This window comes from Canis lupus, chromosome 17, assembly GCF_011100685.1.
Source record: "Canis lupus familiaris isolate Mischka breed German Shepherd chromosome 17, alternate assembly UU_Cfam_GSD_1.0, whole genome shotgun sequence".
In the NCBI taxonomy this organism is placed as follows: domain Eukaryota; kingdom Metazoa; phylum Chordata; class Mammalia; order Carnivora; family Canidae; genus Canis; species Canis lupus.
This window is the reverse complement of record NC_049238.1, coordinates 50,759,906-50,775,641: the sequence shown is the minus strand read 5'-3', so window position 1 is coordinate 50,775,641 and position 15,736 is coordinate 50,759,906. Positions and strand designations below refer to the sequence as shown.

The following is a 15,736-nucleotide window of genomic DNA, read 5'->3' as shown; positions in this document are numbered from 1 at the left end:
TCTGAGTTTCTAGTCCAGTGTTGAGGTCCTAAACTACTTCACCTCTAAATTGTGGTTTGAGCTATAAAAGTCTGAAGAAGTAGAGAATCCACTAGAGGCCCAAACTCAGCTTTTCCAAATCCTCCACTATTTAAAATAAATCATTTCTACTCACAGGTTAAAAACAAACTCTTCATTACACCTGCCACAATCAGCTATATTTAAACATGTGCTCCAGTTATGGCATTTGCTTCTGGTTAGATCATTTTGGTATATGCAACTTACATAACTGAATGACCAAATTTCCTCTATAAAGCAAAAGGAACCCCCTCCCCTACATGTCCCCTTGTTCAAATCGCAAGGCTCTGGCCATAGTTATTTGTGTCACCCCCTCATAATATCCAAAACTATTGGGACAATGTATTAAACTAAGTAGCCAGTACAGCAGGCATTTTAGGAAAGCAAAAGTACCTAAAATTTTTTAATTTAAGAACTGAAAATAGGGATCCCTGGGTGGCGCAGCAGTTTAGCGCCTGCCTTTGACCCAGGGCACGATCCTGGAGACCCGGGATCGAATCCCACGTTGGGCTCCCGGTGCATGGAGCCTGCTTCTCCCTCTGCCTGTGTCTCTGCCTCTCTCTCTCTCTCTGTGTCTATCATGAATAAATAAATAAAATCTTTAAAAAAAAAAAAAAAGAACTGAAAATAAACAAACAAAAACCTGGCAGTCATAACCAATAGGAAAAGGAAGAAAAAGATATGAGAGACCTGGCTGGATATATGAGACGAGGGACAGAAGATCATAAATGCCAAATCCAGAGATTTCAGTAATGGAAGAAATTTGGTGTAACTAATAGGAAGAAATATCAAAAAGAAGACAAAAAATATGGAATATGTTTCAGGAAAGAACTGTCTTACAAAGGCATCATCATGAGAGAACATGGGGTCAATATATCTGGAGCATAGACTGAGAGCAGGCAGGAAGAAAAGAGCAATCAGAAATGAGGTAAGAGTAAGTCAAGGATAGAACATGGGAGACTTCAGAGATCACATTAAGAAGTTTACTTTATTCTGAGAACAATGAGAAATTAAAGTATTTGAAACACAGTTTTTATATGATTTAAATTGTATTTCAAAGAGGTATAACTGGGTATGATATGGAAAATGATTTATTTCTTGTTTATTTTGTCAGAGCTTAAGAAATAATTATGCTATGGAGTGTCTAAAACTGTTTAAGTGAGACATTATTGTTAAAAAACAAAGAAAAAAAAAAAAAAAACCCAAGTAAGCACTCTTGAGTTCAATCTTCCTGACATAAGCATTTTGAAAAACAAATGTGAGCATGAGTAGAAAAGAAATTTTTTGATCACATATTTTTTGCCTCTTGTTTTTATTCAAAGCCAAATGATATGTACACTCATGGGTAATAAGGTCACCAGGTTAAAAGAGCAATATGACAATTATAAACAGATTACAGTGGTTACGAACCAGGGCCCATTAGCCCATACTACAGGAAAGTTATCGCTATAAATGGCTTTTCCTGTGTCCTTATCAATGCAGCACACAAAGTATCTCACCCTCAGCTTTTCTCTATGATCTATGTAGTGTTTATGCCTATCTAACCTCACCAGGCACTGGTGGGTCAGTGCAACTAGGAGGCGGGGAGATATGGCAGCAGAGTGATGAGACAATCTGCTAAGTGTCAGAGATGGACTAGGAGTCACCAAATATTTCAGAGTAAAACTTTCCACATTAAAAAAATATCTCTTAAAAAAATACTCAAACTATGCTCCTATTGCTCAGAAGTACTCAAGATCACCATGGAAGCAAACCAGAATGCTTCCAGCTCTGTTCTAACTGTGTAAATTGGCTCCTCAAACAGTGCAACTTGCATTTGTCTTAGATGGGGCCGGGGGGCGGGGGGAGCGAGAAGATGAATATTTCTAAGACAGGAAAGAGAGTCCATTTAAAATGAAAATAAAACACCACTTACAAAGAGTCAAGAGGAATAGAGCCTAAAATATAAGTCACTTGAAGTTCTTAAAAAATAAATGTCAAGTATATAAACATCAGAATTTCTTTCTAGTATCATTGCTATTCTAAAAATTTGAAAGTGGTACCTACTCATTTCATATTACTATGGTCAGGAAGGCTTTCCCATTAAAAGTTCAATATTCTTTTCTTATTTCCCAAATAAAATGTATGTATTTCAAATAAACACGGTGGATTAAAAAAAATAAAAGAAAGAAAGAAACAAACAAACAATCTTCACAGTCTCCTACAAAGCAGCTTTTCTCTAGACTCATTAAATTATGAGCTTTTGAAAGCAAAAAGTATCCTGGTCATCCTTACCTCTTTCACTATGTTAAGAAATATTGGCTTAAATAAAATTTAACATGTTTATTTTCTGTAGATCTTCTGAGAACACACTTTTAATATTCTAATGTGATCTGTTAAAAAAAAAAGACAGAAATACAGTATACAGAGTTCTAATGACATCTGAAACAGGAGCCATCTTCTTCCTTTTTTTTTTTTCTTTTTTTTTTAACAGATCATCTGATGAGCCTGGTGTTCCCTAGAAATACAGCTCCAGAAACAACTTTAAGAAGATCTAGATCATTAAGCTATGTGCTTCTGGCAATGCTGGAATTCTATATCCACAATTTCCAATTTCATGTGACTAGTAAAATAAAGTGATATTTCCCTCCCTCTGTAACACCATCTTTGGAAATGTCAAAGAGAGTAAAAACTTAGAAATTCTAAACCACTAGGATTTTACATATAGGCCTTTCCATTTGTCTTAATTTCTACAACAGGAATAGCAGACAACCCTGTCTTAATTTCTACAACAGGAATAGCAGACAACCCTGTCTTAATTTCTACAACAGGAATAGCAGACAACACAACCCTGCTTGTGTTTCTGCCCAAACCAAATATTTAAACATTCATTCAAATGTCTTTGTAAAAAATTGAGAGAATTTAAATAACGGATTTTTACTACAGTTGTAGAAAATAAATACAAGTCAATAGTTTCAATGTTTAAATTAGAATCAGGATATGTCTAAAAAAAATAGGCTTACTAAGATACAATCAATTTTAATGAAAACTAAAAAGCTAGACAGAGCCCTATTTATCAGTGTTTGTTGTCAGATCAATGGTCTCTGAGAAACACTGGGAAAATTGCATGAAGCTGATGTATGGATATCTTTCATTTGCCAATCAACTGTCTTAATACTTAGATGTAGCAGTAATGTTTTGTTAGTTTTTAAAAGGGAAGTTTCATCTTTTTAAGCCAAAAACAATTTTAAAAATCTGACCATCCGAAATATACCCAATCTTGCAGATCCGCTTTAAGTCTATGTTCCAATTCTTGCTGTTCAATGTACTTGATTATTAAATAGCAACAGTGCCTTTTGATAAAGATACAGGCTCAAGAACCATGACATCTTACCTCTGGTGCCAACAAAATAACTATTTCATGGCATAATTCAGAGTGAGGCCAGTATCTACCAAGTGAGATGTTTTCTCATTTGCCATATGAATAAGTCACTTATTTAATATAGTCAAATTTGAAGCACTATGAAATTGTTGCACAAAGTGTTAGGTGAAATCCAAGATAACACTATTATAAATACATACATAAACAACAACCCTTCAACTGCTGCTATTTGAAAGGATCTGGAAGTCTAACCTTAGAATGCCAAGACTAATCACTTTTTTTTAATTGAAAATTTCAGTAGTTTCTTAGGTCTTTCAAGTATCTATTTCCCAAATGTTTTAATGTAACAGCTAACTGCTGCCAAAGTTCTTTATGTAATTTCATTAAGTAATTTCCTTAACACTTCAGAAAAGATGTCACTTAGAACTGGTTATATCCATTCCTTTTTCCTACTCTCTAAATCCTTTCTTTGCTATTATTGGTAGTCACAGGACCATGGATTTTGTAGTTTCCTCCAGCTGCCAGTGCAGACCATATAAGTAGAAACCTCAGATTAGAAAGGGAGGGAGAAAGAAATATGTTCCAGGAAGATTCCTGCCTACCCCACCCCACCTCACCCTACCTCTGGCCCCCACAATAATCATGAAGGATTGTAAAAAGATTGTGGGCAAATTCTAGCTCTGCTACTGACTCATCTCTCTAAATTATGGCTAAGTACTTAAAAAGGGATATTATTAAAAGCAAGTAAAGGGTAAAATATCCTGAACCTTAACAAAATTACTTATGTCCAGGGAGATAAATTACTAACTATAGTTCTCATAATTATTTTTAAGTCTCTGTCTGAATCCTTCTTAGTAAAAGAATTCAAGGGACAAATCTATTAGTTTAGGTGCTGGAGCTAACATTCTTAATAGAAAAACAGGTTACCAGCTTGCCATGCATAATGACTGCCCAGGGAATGAAGATTTATGACACAGAAATAAGTTCACTTTGAAATATGCTTTTAAATTTATATTTTGGCAAGGCTTCCAAACCTAAGAGAAAGACAAGTGGTAGTGCATCCTTAAGAGGCTTATAAAAGGGGGTACTCAGTTGGAATTGGGTAAGCTATTCTGAGGCATACATCTGTAGTCAGTAGGTACCTGAAACCTAACTCAGCTTCTAGTTCCTTTTACATGAAAGATTCTTTAAAAAAAAAAAAAAGAAAGAAAAAAATATATATATATTCTTTCAAGTCTAGTAAGATTCAGGAGTTGAGGAGGCCTCTGAAATTCTAAGCAAAATATCACATGCCTATACTTATGTGCATTTTGTCTGGGGAAAGGGCTCACAGCTTTGATCAAATTCTCAGAGGTCCCTCGCCCAAGAAAATTTAAAAGAAATACTGCACTTGCTACAGCCTTTGTAATATGAATTCACTGCACCACTGACATTCTGCATTCCCTTAATATCTCAGGTTGTTTTATAGTCTCCATTAGTAATTGAAAGTGAATTAAATACAAATGAGGGTCTTATGATTCATGTAATACTGAAAGGTTGCTGCTAACTAAAACATCCACATATTGCTTATAATATGCCATCCCCAGATCCAAGGTGTCAGAAACCTTTAAAAAGTACACTTTTTATTATAGTATAATACAAATGCAGAAAAGTATATAAATCAAAGGTATACACTGGTCAACATTCTTAATCTAGTATTTTTTTAGTTGTTAATGAGCACATGATATAAATCACTGGAGAACAAGAAATCATAAGAAGATTATAATGAGACCTACAAACTAGGACTATGGCTGTATTTACAAGTTTACTCCCCCAGTCTCTTAACGACACCCAACTCCTTAATATGGGACATATCCATCATTCTTTCAGTGATAGAATGGTGAATGAGCAGCAAATATGTTGCAGTGTACAGAGGAGCTTAAAGTATATACAAATCTTTGTCCAAATTGAGCTGGGTTCAAGGCTTGGAGCCCAAAAACATGGCAGACACCAGTAGACTGATACAGTTGTTAAAAAAATCTCTAAGACAGATTGGTTTCTGTCTTCATTAGATAGATAGTTCACCCATCTTTTTAACTACTACTATACTATGTACAAAAATCTCAAATTATTATTATTATTCATCATTTCTCTTCTGGCAAAATTTTTTGTTTTGTTATTTTCTCCCTCCTAAAAAATTAACCTTAATGACTATAAGATGTTTTATATTTTTCCCCTTACCTGCCCACCTCTAAACTGTATATGAAGATTTAACAGTATAAGTTGTTTAATACAATTCTATAAAATACACCTACATTTGCCCTGCATACTTCTACTGCATTACTATACCAAGAACCAAGTCTCAATTAACCACTATCTGACCCTTGTTCACTTTCTTCCCTTCCCCCCTCCTGCCAAAGTTTGCCCTTCCTGCCAAAGTTCAGCACTTCCTAGAAAAGTCTCACTGCCTGTTTGATATTGTACTTCACTTTAGTCACCAAAGGAAGAATTTACAGGTGCTTGGCCCCATCTATAAGACCATGACCGAAATCTGACCTCCTGTTACAATATGTGAACTCCTGCCCTACTGATAAGGCTGGCAGATATAAGTAGGATTTTTCAAATAATCCTTTGGGAATTTATAAGCAGCACAGCCATAAAAGGGGGGTGAATGGAAGGTCGGTTTCACTAAAAATAATAAATATTGCCATGTTTATTCAAAGTGTGCCTTGTTATCCTCCAGGCCAAAAGTTCAGATAAACACTATTGTAAATGACAAAATATTAGAACTTTTTGTTACTTCTGTTATGATCCTTCCGTTGGACACCAATAGAACTGTTTTCCCTCATATAAGTCCCAGCCCTGATATTGTATAACACTGCCTTAGGCTAGGATACTGGATTCATTTGCAGGTCAAAAGGAGGGCAGTTATCTTTCAAAATCAAAAACAAACATTTATTATTATATACTACTAATACTAAGTGCTAAGGCTAAAAAAGATGAATAAAACATGGTACCTGCCCTAAAAGAGCTTATAGTCTATTGAGGAAAAAGAACATATATTTAGGATAAGATGATATAATACAGTCAGCACTGATACAAATTGTATTGTGTCCTTATAATAGTGCAAAGGGGATGGGGGCCCACTCAGCTCCACCTGAAACATCAGGAAAATTTGCTGGAGAACACAAGTATGAAATAAGTAGGAATCTGTAAAATAAAAAGAAGTGGGATTACTCATCCAGGCAGAAGGACTAGAACGAAGAAAGGGTGACAAGCAGAAAAAAGCATTGTGCGTTCAAAGAACTGGAAGTATTTTGGTATCATTAAAGTAAAGTGGTAAGCAGCAGAAAATACAGCGGACAGGACATGGAAAACCTTCTATGCTCCTATATGCCATATTTTCTTCTATAATTCTATATTTTACTCCAAAACTGACCAACTGGAGAATTTTAAGCAGATAACATATATGCATATTCACAGATCACTATCACTACAATGAGAAGTTGAGTTAGGGATTTATGATATAAAGTAGAGAGAACAATTAAGAGAATGTTTTCAATAATCCCGATGATCTAGGGCAATTTTTTTAGGATAGGGGAAGATGAGAGAAAGTAAAACTATATTTAGGAGGTAACATTTGCAAGATACAGGGATCTAGATACAGTACTGAGAAAAAAGAAAAGGTTTGGGTTTCTTCCCGGGGACTTGATATGATGCTGTTATTACCTGAGATCATGGTAAATCCAAAAACAGTAGATTTTAGGGAAGGAGGACATAATGAGTTTATTTTGAAACATAAAGAGTTTGTGCTGCTTGTGGAATATCTAAAAATGTTAATATTAATTACATCAGGAAATAAAAAAAATATTTGTTACAAATCTTTAATTAAACATTTTCAAATATCTTTGTCATTAAAATTATGAAGAGATGTCCTTCACTATATACTAATACAAATTAGTGATGTGAGAATAGGGAAACAAATATAGAAAAGTAACAAATTAGAGCCCCCCAAAAGCTATGAAAGGAGTCAACTCTAGAAGCCATACATGGTCTGGCTCTTCCTTTAGCAAAAGAAATATTTGAGTGCTTTTTTAAAGTCCATCTAGGTCTGGAACAGCAATGCCTAAAAAATAAACATGCGTTCCAGAAATAGAGCTGAGCTCTTACCACTAGTTGTATTTTTTTTTTCCAAAACTAGGAAACATTATGAATGTATGAATGAGGGGAGAGGCCTGTCTCTGCCCTATAAACAATGCCTTATCAAATTATTCCAGAACATTTATGAATGCCAAATATTTCAACACTACAGAACATCAGTGTGTGTGGAATTTATTTTTTAAAGGGCAGTTTAAGGTCCTCCTTAAACTCACAGTTTAGGATGATATAGACATTGTGTATTTAAGAATGTGTACATTTTAAATAATTGATAAATTGTTTATGTTGGCAGAGACTAGAACCTCTACCTATATGTCTATACTTTACCTCATATGTTTTTAAAAATACCAATAATGTGTCTAAAAGTCATCACCAGAGATACATAATTCTTGCCAGATTAACCGCCACTGATTAAATTCCAGTTATGTGCCATAGATGAAGTGAGGCACCATTCATACATTATCTGTAACTGTACTAGGCAGATCATTATTATCACAGCTCACACATGAGAAAGCTAAGGTTTAGGTAATTTGCCTCACACCACACAGCTAGTAAGGGTGCAAATAAATTATTCCAGTACTCTTATGAATCACTTTCAGAGTTCTCATTTGAGGAAAATTTATTACATTATTTATACCATAAAATCTTAATAAAACTTACAAAAACTAGCAGATACACAGTGATGAGATGAAGTGCTGTCATATTATAGTCATTCAAAGAAGATGTGGTATATGTATACAATGGAATATTACTCAGCCATGAGAAACGACAAATACCCACCAATTGCTTCAATGTGGATAGAACTGGAGGGTATTATGCTGAGTGAAATAAGTCAATTGGAGAAGGACAAACATTATATGGTCTCACTCATTTGGAGAATATAAAAAATAGTGAAAGGTAATAAAGGGGAAAGGAGAAAAAATGAGTGGGAAATATCAGAAAGGGAGAAGAACATGAAAGACTCCTAACTCTGGGAAACGAACTAGGGGTGGTGGAAGGGGAGGTGGGCGGGAGGGTGGGGGTGACTGGGTGACGGGCACTGAGGTGGGCACTTGATGGAATGAGCACTGGGTGTTATTCTATATGTTGGCAAATTGAACACCAATAAAAAATAAATTTATAAAAAAATAGATTTTATAAAACTGTTAAGCCCTTGACGAAACATCTTATTTTTATACCAGTTTTAATATTCTGCTAGCAATCATATATCATCTAAGCCATTTCAAAGGTTTTTTTTTTTTAATTCTTATTTACTTATTATAGTCACAGAGAGAGAGAGAGAGAGAGAGGCAGAGACACAGGCAGAGGGAGAAGCAGGCTCCATGCACCGGGAGCCCGATGTGGGATTCGATTCCAGGTCTCCAGGATCGCGCCCTGGGCCAAAGGAAGGCGCCAAACTGCTGCGCAACCCAGGGGTCCCCATCTAAGCCATTTCAGAACAATACTGTAATAACATGAAAATGCATCTTGCTTTTAAGGTAAATTTGTCTAGTTTTGCAAATCAGACGATAGAAATTCTGAAGTGGCATTACCAATAATTGAATTAACCATTATTTGTCAAACTTTATGTGTGAGGTGCACTGGTAGGTACTAATTTATGTTGATATCTAAACATAAATAGTTTTTGTTCATAAAGATGGTTAAAGTTGATGCTAGAAATGAAAATAGAATAGCAGTTAATAAATTTATTAGGGGTTTCTGGTGGCTCAGTCAGTAGAACGTGCAGCTATTGTCTCGGGGTTGTAAGTTCAGACCCCACATTGGGTGTAGAAATTACTTAAAAATAAAATCTTAAAATAAGTAAATAAATAGATAATAAAATCAAAAAATAAAAACAAAGATTTTAATTTCTCTCCTGATAGATTACAAATTTTTAAAAGCAGAAGTCCTTGACTTATTTATACATCCTTGCTCTCCAAATCCATTTCATGGAGAACAGAAATTCATAAGTATTTAGTGAATAAGTATATAAGTGATAAAGTTTGAGTTAGCATACACTCAAACAAATGTACTGCATTTTTTAGCTACCACTTACTTATTCATTCAGTTAATATTTATTGGGTACCTACTGTATGCCAAGTACTGTTGTTAGCACTGAAGATATAATACTAAATTAAACAAACTACCGATTTTCATACTTTTACACTATTTGAGAGGTAAAGTACACTTGTTTTTGAAATTATGAGATTTAACAATAAACCATATACATAAATACAAAAAAGATTAAAAATTAAAAAATTAAAAGGAGTTGAATTCTAGATTGCTTAAAAAAGAAAAGAATGCAAGTTGAACTTATCTAAAGAATATAAGGATCATTTAATATCACAGAAGTCTTCCAATGAAACTTACCACATTCATGAACTAAGGGATAGGGACAAAACTGTATCAATATATTTGCAAAACAAATCCAATAAAATTCAACATTCTTTTATGCTTTCATTAAAAAATACCAGGAGTCTAGGAATAACTAAAAAATATTTACCAAAAACTTATTGCAAACATCAGTTAATGAAGAAACTTTAGATACTTTCTGTTAGAGATCAAAAATCAGACAAGGATGCCTACTATAACCTTCCTGAACAACAAACTAATGATGATCCTGGTCAATACAATAAGACAATAAAAAGAACAATGAGATATATGGGTAGGAGGAAAATAGACAAGTCAGCATCTGCAGACACTATGATCAACTACACAGAAAATCTATTATAAACCAAAAAACAACAATAATAACCCATAAAAGAGTTGAGCAAGGTTGTTAGATTTAAGTTAACTTACAAAAATCAAGAACATTCCTCAATACAGCAATTATTAATTTAAAAGCAAAGTATAAAACAGCAATAAAAACTGTATCCCCAAGACCATTAATATTAACATAGAAACAAAGCCTAATTAAACAATTTAAAAGACTTTTCTCTTCCATGAGCAGCATGACTTAGCATTATAAAGTTGTCAATTCTTCCCAAAATTTATCTATAAATTCAATCAATTCAAACCAAAATTCTAAAAGGATTTTTTTAATGAACTCAAAGATTCTAAAATATACAGAGAGAATCACTAAAACCTACTCCTGAAACTAAGATTATATTATATCTCTATGTTAACTAACTGGAATTTAAATAAAAACTTGAAACAAAATGGGAGAAGGAGAAGAAGAGGAAGGGAGAGAGGAGGAGGAGAGGAAGAGGGAAGAAAATGATTGTAGAAAATGATTCTGGGGGATCCCTGGGTGGCTCAGCGGTTTAGCACCTGCCTTCGGCCTAGAGTATGATCCTGGAGTCCTGAGATCAAGTCCCACATCAGGCTCCCTGCATGGAGCTTGCTTCTCCCTCTGCCCTTGTCTCTGCCTCTCTCTCTCTCTCTCTCTCATGAATAAATAAATAAAATCTTTTTTAAAAAATGATTCTGTCAGAAGATAAGCCTCAAGGAAGTCATAACCTTAAGGTGGCCCCAATTTATTTTAACTTCTTTGGGGAAAAAGGTACTGAAGCCTTTTCCATTAAAAAAGAACTACTTATATAGACAGCTATTTTCATTATGAAGATTCATTCTACATTTGAATAAAATAATTTGTTTTTTAAATAAATAAATAAAACAGAGAAAATAAAGCTGCATAAATAGTGAAGGCAATTTAAAAGAGGAGAAATGAGAGGAGACTTGTTTTACCATATATATACAAGTATCACAAAACCAAATTTAACAAACTAGAAAAGTGAAAACCAGATTCTCATATTTAGATATTCAGTATATGCCTGAGTTGCTACCAGGAATCAATGGGCAATATACAGATAATGTAGTAGATGGGACTGGTAAAACTGAATCCATCATCCAAAAAAAATTAAGTTGGATGCCCACCTCATACTATATACTATGGTGAATCTAAGATGTATCAATATCAAGATGTGATGGGAAAAATGTTAAAGGTAGTATAAAAGGAATGCCCTATGACCTTGGAATAGAATGGGAGTTAAAAAAAAAAAAACACACAAGACTTAACAGTACAAACCACAAGGTTAAAATTAATGGACTTGATTACATCAAAATCAAGGATTACTATTTGTGAAAGATAATATACACATAATTTAAAGTCTGGGAGTAAACTGGAAAAAGGATATTTGCAACATCCTAAACTATCAATATCTACAATAAATAAGGAATTTCTGAGATTTCTCTTTCTAGCAAATAGAAAAAAACAAAACAAGAAAGCCAATACAAAATTGAACAAAGATTAAAAATAGGCATTTCAGAGAAGAAAAATCCTAAATGCTTAGTGACTCTATAAAGAGAAGTACAATGTTACCAGTAATTAAAGAAGCACAAATTAAAACAAAGAGATATGCTTCAATTTCCATCAATTTAGCAAAAATTAAAAATTGGTTAAAATTAGTATTCTACATATACCTTGGACTTATACAAAATAATGATAATAGTGTGTCACCAACTAAGATGTATTTGATTTATTTAATTCTCTGTATATGAGACTGAAAAAAATCATCTACTTATTTGAGCTGCCTTGAGACAACTCAGTCTATATCTTGCTCCATCTTTATATAAGGAATGACAAATGGAGAAAAGAGGTGGAGAGCGAGAAGAAAGAAGAGGGGAAGAGGAAATTAGAGAGCAAGGAGAAGTAGGAGGAGGAAGGAGAGGAGTGGAGAAAAAATTACCAAGTCTTTCTCACACTAAGGGTAATCACCTCAAAGTACTCCAGTCAGGAAGTCCATAGAACAATGTCCCAAACTGTCTGGAGTAATGACTAATTGACATTATATTAAATATATAAAGAAGCCAGTCGGAGAAGGACAAACATTATATGTTCTCATTCATTTGGGGAATATAAATAATAGTGAAAGGGAATATAAGGGAAGGGGGAAGAAATGTGTGGGAAATATCAGAAAGGGAGACAGAACGTAAAGATTGCTAACTCTGGGAAACGAACTAGGGGTGGTGGAAGGGGAGGAGGGCGGGGGGTGGGAGTGAATGGGTGACGGGCACTGGGGGTTATTCTGTATGTTAGTAAATTGAACACCAATAAAAAATAAATTAAAATAAATAAATAAATAAATAAATAAATATATAAAGAAAGAAAATGGGTAATAGATGGACAAAAATATTCACTCAATCATATTATAAAGTAACCTGATAAAAGCTTCATAGAACTTTGCTATTAAAAAATATCAATAATGGTCTTCTCTCATCAACTTGTCTTTGATGGTACTTTTTAATTTTTTGATTGCCTTGTGTGTATCTGTGTGTCTGCATGTGGGTATACTACCAAGATGGAGAAAGGGCTATTTCTTATCATACCAATAATACCCATAATAACTTCCCCCCCAGGCAGTTCCTCTGCATACTGTTACATGACAAAAGGACTAAGTATCATCAGGAATAAAAAAATAAAGTTTTTATAAATATTATTTTAACATATAAAGATAGGTTATTTTATTTAAATTACATCATTAAATTAAGGACAGAAATCTGTGTGTGTAACTATTTCTAGGTATGATCTTATCATTTGTTGAAGACTAATAGAAATTAATGTTATTTGCTTATGTCATATTACCTGGCAAATAAAACATTCAAGAAGAGAAGAAAGGATTATTTTTTATAATTAATATTCCTTAAATAATAACTTTTTTCCTACTCTTGATAATAAACAGAAAAACTTTCAAAAATGAGAGAGAAGAGTTTTGAACTCAATATACATCTTTATTAGACAGAGCCAGATGAAGACTCACCAGGACAGAATATATGTGTAGACATCGATAAACAGGAGAGAAATCCACCAAATCTTGGGCTCCAGGTACCTGCAAAACAAAATAGTCACAAAACATTCAAAGAAATCTATGAAGAACATTGAACTGAATTCATTTTTACTATTTAAGTGTAAAAAATAAAAGCCAGCTCTAGTTTCTACGAGAAAAACACAGAACAAACAAACAACCCATGCTCCCAGAAATCTAGTTTTGGTATTTTAGCCTTTGGATTAATAAACTGTGAAGATATCAGCAAGGCTGGGACACAGAAGAGTAGGATAAATAACAGAGAAGAGTAACAGGTGTCTCAGACCCTGCATCTGCTTTTGCAGATATATTTTATATTTATATCATTTTTATAATATATAAAATATATTTTATATTATATATAATATATAAAATATATTTATATTATTTTATGGGACTCCAAAAGGGAAGAGAAGGTGGGAATGTGACTCAAAACCAAAATTTGTCACACAGAAGGAATCAAATGACCTGCCAGCCAACTTCTGAAGGTCAAAGAATTAGTGAACATTTACATCACCATGCAATCAAAATACAGAAATATGCTAAAAAGCGAGGAGAATCATGTAAAAAGACAATAAATAGAAAAGCCAAACCTAGAAGTAATACCAGAAAATTATAATATGAACAATGTAGACAAATTCAATCTAGACATCAAAAGACAAAGTAAAACAAGTAACATTAGGTAAGAACTGGATAGTCACAGAGCTAAAACTCTTCCATCATGTGACCTGACAATGAGCAACTAACTCACAATTTACTTTGGCCTCAATTTCCTCACCTGAAAAGGGAAACTATTCCCTATATTGTTGACCTATAGGAATTAAACAAGAATGAAAGGACACAAAGTAAATATTGAACAAAACAAAGCAAAAAATAGAAGACAAAATTGCATAAAGAAATGATCAAAACTGGGATGCCTGCATGGCTCAGCGGCTGAGCATCTGTCTTTGGCTCAGGGCCTGATCCAGGGTTCTGGGATCCAGTCCTGCATCCGGTTCCCTGTGGAAAGCCTGCTTCTCCCTCTCCCTGTGTCTCTGCCTCTCTGTGTCTGTTATGAATAAATAAATAAAATCTTTAAAAAAAGAAATTATCTTTTTTTTTTTTTTTTTTTTTATTTATGATAGTCACAGAGAGAGAGAGAGAGGCAGAGACACAGGCAGAGGGAGAAGCAGGCTCCATGCACCGGGAGCCCGACGTGGGATTCGATCCCGGGTCTCCAGGATCACGCCCTGGGCCAAAGGCAGGTGCCAAACCGCTGCGCCACCCAGGGATCCCAAAAAGAAATTATCAAAATAAAAGACCTAGCTGTAGTTTTCACTGTAACACTGGTAACTATAGGATTCATCAGAATATAAGCAGCAGAGCCCTCTAAATTAGGTTGAGCTGACTGGTGATAATTACAAGGTCAGTTTTCCTTATTCCATCAAGAAAGCCTCATTTCTTCTTTGGAGACATAGCTTTCTTCACAACATATTTTTCCTAAGGAAATATACTCATTCTACAACTTGACACAATACCTACTTTCTTATCCCTCCAAAATTATTACCTCTCTACATGTATTGGTTCAAATTCATTGGCCACTCTGTTCATTTGCTTTACACCCATGATAGCACATACTAAATCTCTGTTTAAGAACCTCCCAGTGCGGGATCCCTGGGTGGCGCAGCAGTTTAGCGCCTGCCTTTGGCCCAGGGCACGATCCTAGAGACCCGGGATTGAATCCCACGTCGGGCTCCCGGTGCATGGAGCCTGCTTCTCTCTCTGCTTATGTCTCTGCCTCTCTCTCTCTCTCTGTGTGACTATCATAAATAAATAAAAAATTTAAAAAATATATCATTAAAAAAAAAAGAACCTCCCAGTGCTAGATACTCTGTAAGCACTCAAACTCTTGTGAATCCAAGTAAGATGCTCAAGATTCTACACGATGGCATAAGCATAGATTTTTTTTTTTTAAGGCAATTAGAAAAGTTGGTGAGCATTGCAAAATCACTGAGAAAAACATTTTATGGACAAATAAGTACCATATAGTTAAAAAAAAAATCAAAAAGCATGTAACTTTAAGAGTACAAAAGGACACTCGTTTTCATCTTAATAACACAAAAAGAGACAATACGTAATCAACTTAGGCACTCTTATTTGAAATGACCACAACATTAAAACATCTTTATAGTCTCCTCTGTTGGACTGCAAAGTAAAAATGTGAAGAAAATTTATTTTATCTTGCCAGAAAAAAAACGAGTCTCCTAAGCAAAACACAGGTTCAAAAGATGAAAAATAGAAAAATTCATAAAATTATATGGATAGTATTTAAACTACATAAAAATTACACATACATATGAAAAGGTATAAGAAACAAGCAAAAAACATTTGTAGAGAAAATGAAACTTTCTTCTTTTAT

General features: G+C 34.2%; 1 protein-coding gene across 13 annotated transcripts in view; it reads right to left on the bottom strand.

The window, feature by feature from the left end:
* Positions 1-15,736, bottom strand: part of EXOC6B (exocyst complex component 6B) — a 628,567-nt gene that overhangs the window by 349,653 nt on the left and 263,178 nt on the right. For all 13 annotated transcript variants that reach the window (XR_005372563.1, XR_005372564.1, XR_005372565.1 and 10 more), the window contains one exon: positions 13,294-13,362. Coding sequence is in view for 10 of the 13 variants with exons in the window: in XM_038561771.1 (XP_038417699.1) it covers positions 13,294-13,362 (69 nt within the window). In the remaining 3 variants the exon portion in view is untranslated. The remainder of the gene's footprint in view (positions 1-13,293; positions 13,363-15,736) is intronic.